The sequence below is a fragment of the Zingiber officinale genome, chromosome 2B, assembly GCF_018446385.1.
Source record: "Zingiber officinale cultivar Zhangliang chromosome 2B, Zo_v1.1, whole genome shotgun sequence".
Taxonomy (NCBI): Eukaryota; Viridiplantae; Streptophyta; class Magnoliopsida; order Zingiberales; family Zingiberaceae; genus Zingiber; species Zingiber officinale.
The window spans coordinates 65939133-65951309 of NC_055989.1; the positions used below are offsets into that span (position 1 = coordinate 65939133).

The 12177-nt window shown below is 42.2% G+C and overlaps 2 protein-coding genes across 2 annotated transcripts; one reads left to right on the forward strand and one right to left on the reverse strand.

The window, feature by feature from the left end:
• The first annotated feature begins 252 nt into the window (after positions 1 to 252).
• LOC122045752 (ankyrin-3-like) lies at positions 253 to 3852 on the forward strand. Its single transcript, XM_042606112.1, has 3 exons — positions 253 to 894; positions 1627 to 1902; positions 1966 to 3852. Exons 1-3 carry the CDS (start codon positions 544 to 546, stop codon positions 3673 to 3675), a joined length of 2337 nt encoding a protein of 778 aa, XP_042462046.1. The 5' UTR covers positions 253 to 543; the 3' UTR covers positions 3676 to 3852.
• A 291-nt stretch (positions 3853 to 4143) lies between these two features.
• LOC122045753 (ribosome-recycling factor-like) lies at positions 4144 to 10614 on the reverse strand. The gene is made up of 8 exons (XM_042606113.1): positions 10330 to 10614; positions 8677 to 8820; positions 8473 to 8588; positions 6558 to 6649; positions 6427 to 6448; positions 6276 to 6344; positions 4667 to 4735; positions 4144 to 4581 (listed from the first exon to the last, which is right to left on the reverse strand). Exons 1-8 carry the CDS (start codon positions 10541 to 10543, stop codon positions 4501 to 4503), a joined length of 807 nt encoding a protein of 268 aa, XP_042462047.1. The 5' UTR covers positions 10544 to 10614; the 3' UTR covers positions 4144 to 4500.
• Between the last annotated feature and the right edge of the window lie 1563 nt (positions 10615 to 12177).

Sequence of the window (12177 nt, forward strand, 5' to 3'; positions counted from 1 at the left end):
ATTTATTTATTTAATTAATCTATATATTAAATAAATATAAATAAATTTTTATTAAATACACTAAACTATTTATAAACATTTGATTTATTCGGAGTCTATTTGATTGATTCAGAGTCTAGATCTAATTCTCCCTGAAACTAATTGACGGGAGTTTCGTGCCTATGTTCCTTAATGGTAAAATATAATATTTCAAATTACATGGGTACGAAAGATTAGATAAATTATGGGCCAAAATGAACTTTGATACTTGTTTAGGGTTTTAGTACATTTGGTTGGCGGAACCGCCGGTCCCTTTTATTTTGCGTTCACCTTTTTACCCTATTTAACTAACCGCCACGTCGTAATTAACTGGCTCCTCCCTCACCTCTCCGCACTTATAATTCTGAATGAACTCCCTCTTTCTCTGCCGCGCTCTGTTTTCAAGTTTCCCGAGAAGCTAAAGGAAGCAGCGGAGGAGAAGGGGCGGAGATCGATGCCGGAAACCGCCATCTCCTGGTGAATTGGCTGAGGACAGACTCATCAGGGAACCTGATCGGCGGCCGGATGGTAGCCCTCGCCCACTCGCTCACCGGAGGCGGACCGCGATCGCTGGCGTCGGCCAATCGAGTCGCGGGCAGGTGCCCGGAGGCGGACCGCGGCGCGGCGGTGTCGCAGCGGCTGGTGGAGGCGGCGCACCGCGGCGACTCGCGGGCCGCTGCGGAGTGCCTCGCCGACCCCGCGATCGACGTCAACCACGCCGGCGCGGTGTGCCTGCGGACGCGCCGGGTCGCGATGGCGCTCCGCGAGGAGGCCGCCGACGAGATCCGGGTGGAGTACGTGGATCTCCTCACCGACGCCTCCGCCCTCTTCGTCGCCGCCCACGCCGGCGATCTCCCCCTCGTCCGCCGCCTCCTGGTTCGATCTCCTCCCTCAACCCTACTCCGTTCCGTTTTCATATGAAACGTTTCCATTTCGGGTCATTGGTCCCTTCCGGAAACCCTATTTTCTTCGCCGGCAAAATCCCGTTCCTCAAACCTCATCGTCTCCTCCGTCCGCCGCCTCGTGATGCGTGACTAGCGAAACCACTTAGCTGGCGCCACTGTGCTCCCTGATGGTCAGTTATTGATCAGCATAATTAATTAAGGTTGCTGTCGATCGCTTCAACTCGGAAGGAATTCCAGTCCTGTAGATGTAGATGGGGATTTGGATCGGACGTTTCGACAAACTGCGTTTTGGATAAGAAGACGTGAGTACCGGCGTGACGTACGGTGCCGTACGCCTCTGACTCTCTGCTTTAGCGCTGCACGCCAGCTGGTCGATCTGGGACACCTGAAGAGAGAAGTGCTTGTCTTCCAGCGTCGGTGCGCCCAGTCATGGCCTTGTAGCTGATCTGCTTCGTCCCCACAACTTTAAATACGAATTGAGTTAGCAACAGCCCAAAGATTTGCAGATAGAGAGAGAGAGAAGGAAGGGGAGACAGAGAGAGGAATGGAGTGTGGTGGTTCATGCAGTGGTTGGTTGCATCTTGCTTCTGTGTCAGGGTGTCATGTCTGTGGTTGTTGCCGACCATATTGATGCGATTTCGTAACTTTTTTTTCTTGCTTTTCTGTTTGATTTGGAGTTACTGATCTTGATTGTTGAGTGCAGGAGAAAGGGGCGGACGTGAACCAGAAGCTGTTCGGAGGGCATGCGATTACGGCGGCGGCGAGGGAGGGGCGGGCGGAGGTGGTGGAGTTGCTGCTCAAAGCCGGGGCGTCGCAGCCCGCCTGCGAGGAGGCGGTGGTGGAGGCGAGCCTCCACGGGAGGGCACGACTCGTTGAGCTTCTCATGCGCTCTGATCTCGTGCGGCCTCACGTCGCCGTCCACGCGCTCGTCTCGGCGGCTTCCCGGGGATACGTCGATGTCGTCGACGGCCTCCTCGAGGTCCGGAAATTTCTCTAAAAGTTGACATTTTGTTCTGGTTGCTAATTCGATGTGGCTGTGCAGGGCGGCGTAGAGGTCAACGCGACTTCCCGTGTGCTCCTCCGCTCGCTCAAGCCATCGTTGCACACCAATGTCGACTGCACCGCGCTCTTCGCCGCCGTCGTCAGCCGCCAGGTCGCAGTCGTCCGGCGTCTACTCCAGGCCGGAGTGCGCAAGGAAGCGAAGGTTAGGCTTGGCGCGTGGTCCTGGGACGCCGCCACTGGCGAAGAGCTCCGCGTCGGGGCCGGTCTCTCGGAGCCCTACGACGCCAAGTGGTGCGCCGTCGAGTACTTCGAGTCCACCGGCGCCATCCTCCGACAGCTCCTGCAGCATCACTCCGCCATTGATGCCCCCCACCACGGCCGAACGCTCCTCCATCATGCTGTCCTCTGCGCCAACCCCGGAGCCGTCGACGCCCTGTTGGCCCTCGGCGCTAACCGCGAGCTCCCGGTCAAGGCCGGCCGCGACATCGAATTCCGGCCGATCCACCTCGCTGCACGGCTCGGCTTCGTCTCCGTTCTGCGAGTTCTCGTCGACAAGGCTGGATGCGATCTGAACTCGAGGACCGAATCAGGGGAGACGGCGCTGATGCTCTGCGCGCGCCACAAACGCGACGGCTGCCTGCGAATCCTCATATCCTCCGGCGCCGATCTTGGATTGCGGAGCTTCTCCGGAGATTCGGCTATATTTTCTGCTGCTTCGAGCAACTGGAGCATCGGTTTCCGAGACGCCGTCCTCTGTGCCATCTGGTCCGGCGATGTTCCTCGGTCGAGCAATCCTTCCGTCTTCTCACCAATCGCGTTCGCTGCCCGTCACGGCGATGTTGCAGCCTTGGAGGTATTATTGAGACGCCATGAAATCGACATCGACGAACTAGACGGCGTCGGCGACACCCCTGTCATGATAACGGTCAAGGAAGGCCACGTCGAGGCTTTCCGCCGCTTGGTCTTCTCCGGCGCCGACATGAAGCACCGAAACAAAGAAGGTGAGACTGCGATCGATCTCTTGCGTTCGAAGGAGAATCGCGAACTATTCGAGCAGGTAATGCTCGAATTCATGCTGGAACGAGGTGGAACCGGACACTTCCACGCCCTGCACTTCGCCGCTCGCCGGGGAGATATAGCGGCGGTGCGGCTTCTGACCAGGAGAGGGTGCGACGTGAACTCCCTCGACGTCGAGGGCTACACGCCGCTGATGCTGGCTGCGAGGGAAGGACACGGGGCGACCTGCGAGGCGCTGATCCTCGCCGGCGCCGAGTGCCGCGTCGCAACGCGGCGCGGCGAGACTGCGCTGTCGCTGGCGAGGGCGAACGCGAAGCTGGGGAAGGAGGCGGAGGAGGTGATACTCGACGAGATAGCGCGGGCAGTGGTGGTGGGCGGCGGCCGGGTGGAGAAGCACACCAAGGGCGGGAAAGGGGCGCCGCACGGGAAAGAGCTGAGGATGGTTGAGGCAACGGGTTTGCTACGGTGGGGCAGCGCGCGCCGGAGGAACGTGGTGTGCGGGGAAGCTGCAGTGGGCGGGAGCGCAGCCTTTCGGAAGAACCGGAAGGCGAAGGGCGACGCCGTCGACGAGGCCGCACTGTTCAGGGTGGTGACGGCGACGGGAAAGAAGAGGGAGGTGCACTTCGTCTGCGAGGGAGGTGAAGAAGAGGCGCAGCTGTGGGTGAGAGGGATTAGGCTTGTGACCACAGCAGCGTTGGGGAATCCCAAGTTGTGCAGTTCGACTTCTTCTTGAAGGCAATCCCAAATTGTGCAGCAGTTGGACTTTTGTTTATTTCGTCTGTGTTGTGTCGAGTGGTGTGTCACCGTGCAGCATCCGGACTCCATTGAGATCTTTGGAAGGTTTCTTCTGCTTACAGCTCATTGTACAATATCCGATGCTTTATTTGAGATTTGGAGAATTGGGTTGGAAGTCTTTGTAGCTTGTAATGGAGGCTATGTATTTATTTTATTTTTATAACCAAGGTGTTCAAACCCAATTAATCCCAGTAAACTGTTGATACTGGATCCGAAATCTTTACAAGACCATCCAACTTCAAATCGATATTTAGCTTGTGAGAGCAAATTTATAAGATTTTTTTGGATATTTTTTCATTAAATTTAGCTCTAGCATATGTCCCAATAGAGAATCGAATGACATTCTTTTAGCTCCATTACGTCCATGCCTAGAGGGGCAAAGGCTATGTATTTATGCTGAATCAACTAGTGAAAGTACATCCAATTGCTAATGGAAGAATTGTCCACAGAAAACCATGGTATTTGCAGAGTTTGAAATGCTAAAATCAATAATCAACCTGAAATATCCAATTCCTACATGCCCTTATGCTAAGGGTGGAACTTTTCCTGGTGCCAGCTTTTGCAAATAAGTTTTACATTTAAGAGACTTATTCCCTCAGGTATCATTCCATTTCCCAAGTCCAGCAGGCTTTCTGAGTCTCATTGGATATCCTAGAAAAGAACACATTTCGTGTTACAGAATCCCCACTGCGTTGGGTGTAAAGACGGTAAGCATAATTTTGAACTCCAGGACACTGCCAAAGGTTAAATCTTGGGATGCGACTTAGCTACTGTTAATTTCTTTCTCCTTAGCCTTGCACATATCATCCGCCGTCTTCACAAATCGCTTAGTCATTTCGTCAATCTGTGGATGAGATTTAAACATAAGCTGAGACATCTACACGCACAACACTTTTATTCTCTCTTTTTCTTTTTGTATTTTCTGTTACCTCTTTCTCAAGCCTCTTGATATCATCTTTTGGAACTCCTGCAGCTAGTTTCTTTATAGAGTCCTGTGCCTGCAAAGTAAACAATGCAACTTATTAAGTCACTAGTTAGTATTGATTAGCAAAAATGATCTTTCAACTGCTAGGGTTTTTCAGATAGGTTCTCTCTACTAATTGTCCAGCACTTTCAGGAGCAGGTCGGATTTCTATATGGGTCAACAAGAGTTTCTGAGGTTAATTAGCACAGGTCTGCAGAGTAACTACAAGCAGAAAACAAAAAATATGTGCTAAAGCAAGTATGTGCTTAAGCAATTTGACTATGGTTACTATGTAACAAGAAATCAATTTTAGCAGTGGAAGGTGGGTGAATGTGCATTGAATTGGATTAGTTCTCAATCAACAAAATTTGACTCGAACTGAGATTTTTGGATCAGAGAAAGGTTGTTCTGAAACTGCATCCTATACCAAGTTGAATACATTGGACCCAATCTGAGTTCGATCAAGTTGAATTGGGTCAGTTATCAATTTTTAGTCCACATCAAAATATAATACTAATGTGAAACAAGAAACTTACTTCATGCAACAAAAAATTAAATTCTAATGCTACAACCTAAAAAAACAAGACTAACAACTAACAAAAATAAAAGGTTACTAGCATTTCTAAACATCTCAAAAGCATATGCTTTGTAATTATAATCTAACATGGATATGTACCACACATAATTCTCAATAACACCAGTTCACTTATGCTTAAAATTTAGTATAAACCTTATGCAGCCGGATCATTGCACATGAATACATACAGTATATGGGCCCTTATCAATAGAATCATTTGCAATTCAGTATATTATTGCAAGTATAGCTGATTGCCTTCAGCTTGACTGCATGATGGCCATGCATGTGGCTTCTCTGGTGCAATAAAGCATTGACCACTTTTTAAAATAATAGTTCTTTTGGTGTTCTTTTCTCAATGGACTTTAATGCTGGGCTTAATTTGATAGAAAGATAGGAGGGAGAGAGGGAAAATTTTATACAATTGCACATTGAGTATTGTTCACCCATGTATATTTTTTGTATTGCTTTCCCTCTCCCTGCCCCTTTTCCCCTCACATCAGTTTAGTAAACCTCAGATGGGAGGGGAAAGGAAAGGGCATGGGTGAGGATAAGGATCATCAAATTGCCTATGAACATGAATGATTCATGCACATTTTTATGTGGCATAATTATAAAAACAGAATAGAGAATCTAACTGGTAGAGCTCCACTCTGTCAATTTAATGGCCAAACTATAGATTTATTGAATTGCATATTAACTTGCACGTCGCCTAGCAAGCTTGTAGGTACATAAACCAATGCCAACAAAATTAGTTTATTAGCACACGGAATAAGTATTGATATAGAAATTAGAATAACCAATTTGCAGATCAACACCAAGCAATTATTATGCAGTCATAGGGACATAATATTGTGTTTCTGAACTCTTTACAACTAACTAGCAAGCACCTTGCAGGATAGAACCATATACTTAATCAAAATACTCAAAAACATGGACCTATACCAGCTCAGAATGACAAATTCATGATGATCACAGAAGTGACATGGCATGAATGTACCTTTTGACGAGCTCTTCTGACACTCTGTTTGACATCTTCTGAAGATTTTGCAACCACCTTACAGAGTGCCTGAGAAAACAAACATGATTAAGGCTACATTATGCAAGCAAATACAGTTTAGACGGAAGAAAAAACACTTAAAGTGATTTACCTGAATGTTCTCCTTTGTGAGACTAAATACCATTGTCCATATCAAAATCACAAAAAGAAGCAAGTCAAGTTTTGCATTAACTCCTCTAGGTGAGTACCACTACTGAAACTATTGAAAGGTTAATAACTTACGGAGGAATTACTGCAAGTAATCGCTGACCATCAGGTGTTGGATTTAAACCTAATGGAGATGCGACTATTGCACTCTCTACTGCTTTCAAAGTCTGCATCACAAGAGGTTTTCAACAATAATAAAAAAACACGGCATGTAAAATTCACGTGTCTATATGCAATGAGAATTTTTTCTGGCAGAATTGCTCGACATACATTTTTATCCTGGCATAATATGAGACGTAATGAACTATGCCCTCTAGTTATAAAAAAATAAGTGAATTCTGCAAGATTTTGGCATTGAGAAGTTGCATAAAAGCAACTTAGCACTTCATTAACCAGCTAAAAAGCTCAGCAATAAATTGGAATTGTTTGATTTTTAACTAGCTGGAAGATGTGGGATTTTCCAAAAGAACTTACTCATTTACTTTAGGTTATAAGCGGATGAATATTTATATCTTCTGGAAAAGAGTTGATTATACAAAAATGACTTTGAACATCATAAACCATATGCTATATTACATCATTACTATCAGCAGCTCCACTAGATGAATGTGAACAATCATGTTTATAACAATAATATTGAATATTTATAATGCAGAAAACATGTTTATAATGATAATATTGAATATTTGATAATCTATCAGTTGAGGTTTAATAAGACGTCTTCTAAGTGTTTTTCTCCAATGGTGATGATAAAAAGATGTCAAGGCCAACTCATTCATGTTCCATTTACCTAAGCCAACTAGATCATCATTTTTGCTCCACTAAAAACCAGGTGCCAGGTCACAAAATTGACAAACAATAGTCCAAGGAACACTTCTGAATAAAACCAAGTTCAAAGCGTTATACGTCTCGAAATTAATTTATCATAGATATATCTTTTGTCAAATTGATAGTGTTTGGATGTTATAGCATTATGGATATGGATTTTTCTAGGAAAATACTATTATTGATAATGAGTGAGGCAGCACAACCATCATTTATACTACGAAAAGATGATCAGTCAAAAAGCATTAAATAAGTGAAGGGGGAAAAGAGTACTGCACTCACAAGTAGCATTGTTAATCAGCGATGAATATGCGGTTGTTAATATTGAAGCAAAGTTTTAAGTGCACAATCAGATCTAATCAAGTGGATACAAATACAGCAAGACCTTGGTAAAATAAGTAGCACATATCTATGCATCCTCTAAATTTTACATTATTCATATATTTATCAAACTTGAATTAGAAAACAAATGTAGACATCAATATATTTGCTATACTAAATTCTTATTCAAACAAACAGGAAAAAAATAAAATATATTTTTTTAAGTAAATCGCATTAACAAGACCAACAAAACATGTGAAATGATATAATTAATCACGTCCAAAGTGTCGTGAATACTTTCAAGATTAATCAAAACCATAATTTAATCTGTGAAAACAAGGTTAGACATGATCAAGTTTACACTTCTTAGGTTGCAAACACAAATTGTTCTGAACATTCAGGTCATGAGCTTGATTTATATTCTTAGCTTTTTCATCAACTTTAATCTACTCTGCATGCTACATTTTTTATTGTGCAATTCCTTGTTTAAAATGCTTTGTGGGTCAAAGTTTAAAACATTTAGGATGCCTTCCCATTATTAGGAACTGTCTAGGCTATAGAACATCAAGTGTATTTTGCTTAGCTTATGCCAAAATTCTGTTAAAGCCCAATGGTAACCAAGTTCCTATGGATTAAAATTCTATCTAGTGCTTCTATACCTTGATAGATAGCAAAAGAAAAAGAATGATTGAACTCTAATTCCATAACAGTGCCCAAGAGATGCATAATAAAAAGAAAAAAAAAAGTTTCCTTCCACAATTGTATAATGAAACATAAGAAAATATCCATGAAAAAAGAGAACTTTTTGAGTCAAATCTTAAGGTTTAAGAATTAGAAATTTTACATCGGGATCATAAGGTGTCACCGAGAGTGTCTTTGAATCTATGACCGAGACAACAGCAACATGATTAAGAGGCATTTTTCCACCTCCTGTCTCTACCAAAATATGATCCAGCATTCCTGCAATGAGAAAAAAATATCGAGTTGTAGTGAGGAAAAAAAAAGAAAATATCAAAATTGCTACAGGAAAAAGCAAAATAAGACATACCTGCAGATGCTCTTCCAGTCCTAAGTTTACTCAACTCACGTGACAAAGCGACAATAGCAGCCTCCATTTGTGACTGAGTGGTTGACTTCAATGTAGGGCCAAAATTAGTGTCAACTTGATTTTTATCATCATCAGTTTCATCCTCTAAAATATCGTAGTGGAGAAATAATCAAATTAGGGAAGTATGAAAAAGAAAAAAAAAGAATAGTTAAATTGTTACAAATTTTATTGCCAATCAATGATACACAGATTTCACCTATTTTGAATGTGTCTTCTTCATGATCAAGTTCAAATTTACAACAGAAGCATAATAGTGAATATAGTAAGTAAAAATGATTTGTAATAGGGAGTTACTGATATCAAATTCTATTTTCTCCATTAAATGATCCACTAAACAGCAGATAATTGAAGTCAAGGAATATACAAGATTATGCTGACAACATATCATATGATGGCCTAGATTAAAAAAATTCTCCTTCACTGTACTTGATGAATGAATTGTGTCAGCAAGTATGCAAAAGTGTTATTCATGCAAATGAATGTGGCCTTACCTTAGAATGTATTAAACCATAACTTGGTTCCAATAAAGAAAGAGAGAGACTAAATAAGAATTGGTTAGCAACGATATTAGGATATAGTAGGAGATCGAGCCTGATGGTGTAGGAGGATCCATATAGCTGACCCCATTATCCACTTAATAGGATAAAGAATTAGTTGTTGTTATGGTTGTTGTAGGTTCCAATGCCTTACACTTGGGGGAAGATCATATCCAATAACCAACCAAAAGTTTGCACCCTTGCTTATCACCCTATTATTATATCTACTATTAATTTACATTATGTGCGGTCCATGGATCCCTTGCTCTTTCCTAATAGCATAAACTTTTAGCATAATAAATTCAATTTTGTTAATATGTTATTGACCTAAGAAAGCAAGTCATCACTATAATTCTTGACTCATTTTGTTGTAGCACAGTAGCAGGCCTATTTCGCTTATTTGTGCATAGTTGGTTGATGATTAGCTTGCATTATCTTTTCTTGGTGTCCATATATCAAGTCTAGTTTCCAGATCAAATTCGCATTCATTGGGATGTCAAATACACTTTCTCTTACCTCCACTCCCACATTGATCCCTCTACTCTAGTCAAGGTCTTGCTGTCAGCCAAGTTTCTATATTCAGTCATGAGGCAGGAAGTATCTGACCCTAGTTTTTCTTTCTCATATTTAGATAGGTTTAATTTGTTAGCATGGTCGAATCTGTATCTGGCAGCCAAAGTTTTTGATATAACAAGGATGAGTCATCTACGAACATTATTAGGATTTTTTTTTTTAAAAAAATCTCTCTTATTTCATAGTAGCTTTACAACCATAACTTCAAATAACATGACATGCATATCCAACTCCATTGTAATCAGGCAAATATCAGCTCATCCTCTGTTAATGTTTCTAGCATATATAGGAACGAAAAGCTTCTCGATCCAATATCATATAGCTAGTGTTTATTGACAGACACAAATGCGTGTTTCTTCAGTATTTAATCAATCAAAAGCAAACTACTATCAAACAAAAAAAATTATTGACCATATGAACCGAGGAAGACAGAAGTAAAAGAAAACCAAACCAACGGAAAGAAGCATAAAGGCGAGCAACTCACTCGATTTCCTTCCTTTAGCAAAGCCCCGATGATTTCCCATTAAAGAATCGAAATCCACACGGTACAATCCGCCACGGGAGCCGCAATGGGACGCCGCGTTCAATGCGGGATCGCCCTGGGAAAGATAGGAGAAGGGTGATAAGGTGCTGATTCTGCGAGGATGCCGGAGGAAGAGGGTCCTCAGCTGTAGAGCCCGCCGGAGACAAATCGCCATGTTTAGGGTTTTGGGTGTCTCTGGGTTGGTTACTCTCGTCGCCGGCGTGAAGAAGTGAGAGCAGCAAAGGGTTTTAAAGGCGCAGAGCAAAGGTTTAGCGGTGCCCTTCGAAGACAGATTTATTTACGAAACAACCCATCGTTTTGACCAATGCTGAATTCTTCTTATATAATTAAATTGGACGGTGCAGCGATAGGACATTCAAGTTATCATCCAGATATTCACGATTCGAATTTCAGTTATGATAAATTTACAGGAATTTTTCCTCCAAATATGCACACAACTAAAGGATGTTGGGCTTCTGGGCTGCCCGCTGCGAGCGCTTCATGATTTACCTTGGTAGCCGGTGGAAAACTTCCGTGAGGTCGGATTGATCATCCTAAGTTCGACGTTACCCAACCTGATTAATCATTTTTTTCTTTTATATATATATATATATATATATATATATATATATAATTAACATACTACGCTACTCCGTGTTTGCATCTATTAAGGGTGAGCAGTCAACCCGCTAAATCGACCAACCTGCTTATATCGAACCGAACCGAAAATAAATAATCCGCCGGATATATGGTCGGATGTAGGGTCCTGATATTGCATTATCCGATCTAGTAGGGTTAGATAGTTTTTTCTCCCAATAACCGAACCAACCCGATCCGTGATCACCCCTACTTGTAGCAACTACTGTCGATAAGTTGTTACACGTTGTAGTAGTTACTGCCGATAAGCTGCTACACGTTGTAGCAACTACTGGTGATTAGCTGCTACAACGTGTAATGAATAATGTCTATTATCATTTTAAAATATTTTATTTTGTTGTTGTTTTATATTTCATTGGATATAGGGTCGGATGTCTAAATAACTAACAATCTGTCGGATATCTGATGCATAATAACCACCGGATATAGGACCGGATGTAGGTCTTGATATTGTATTATCTGATCTAGTAGGGTCGGATAGTTTTTTATCCTAATAACCGAACTTACAGTAGTATCCTATTACTTTTTAAATTTAATTTTCCTATTATAGTTCCGTCTTGTCAAAAATTTAAAACAAAAATGAGTCTAAACTCTTCCTCTCTCTTTTTCCTCTAAAAATATCAAATATTTTAAACCCTCTTCCTTCGAGCTCCCTCATACCACCCTTCATCATCTTCACCAATCAACGTTCTCGGTGCCACCTCGCCTCACCTACTTATGATTGTTTATCTACATATACGAGCACATACTTTACTATATTTTAATTCTTTGCTCTTATCTCGTCTTGAGGTTTAGGGTGTAGCACGTTGTAGCAACTACGAGTTGGTAGCTGCTACAACATTATATTTACTATAACTACGTTGTAGCAGTTATAATTTTATAATTACTACAATATTTTTATTCTGGTCAATATGTTGTATCAGATATCAAATCCTAGCTGCTACAACGTTCTGGTCTAATCATATTATTGCAGCTAATAAATCATAGCTACTACAACGTGGTAGGACCACAAACAAGAATATTGTAACTACTACAACATTCATATTTTAAATTCTTTAAATTTAAATGCTTAAACAATCTCTTTAATTTACAAGGACTTGCACATTTTTATGATATTGTGACTTTAGTTATACAATAAATGAGATGTGACTT

Bases quoted from the DNA above. Each gene is read 5' to 3' on its own strand.
- LOC122045752 (XM_042606112.1), top strand. From the start codon at position 544: ATGGTAGCCCTCGCCCACTCGCTCACCGGAGGCGGACCGCGATCGCTG. The intron at 895-1,626 runs GTTCGATCTCCT...TGTTGAGTGCAG, and splicing joins CCCTCGTCCGCCGCCTCCTG to GAGAAAGGGGCGGACGTGAA. The intron at 1,903-1,965 runs GTCCGGAAATTT...GTGGCTGTGCAG, and splicing joins TCGTCGACGGCCTCCTCGAG to GGCGGCGTAGAGGTCAACGC.
- LOC122045753 (XM_042606113.1), bottom strand. From the start codon at position 10,543: ATGGCGATTTGTCTCCGGCGGGCTCTACAGCTGAGGACCCTCTTCCTC. The intron at 6,449-6,557 runs GTAAGTTATTAA...AATGGTATTTAG, and splicing joins TTACTTGCAGTAATTCCTCC to TCTCACAAAGGAGAACATTC. The intron at 4,582-4,666 runs GTAACAGAAAAT...TCTCATCCACAG, and splicing joins TCAAGAGGCTTGAGAAAGAG to ATTGACGAAATGACTAAGCG.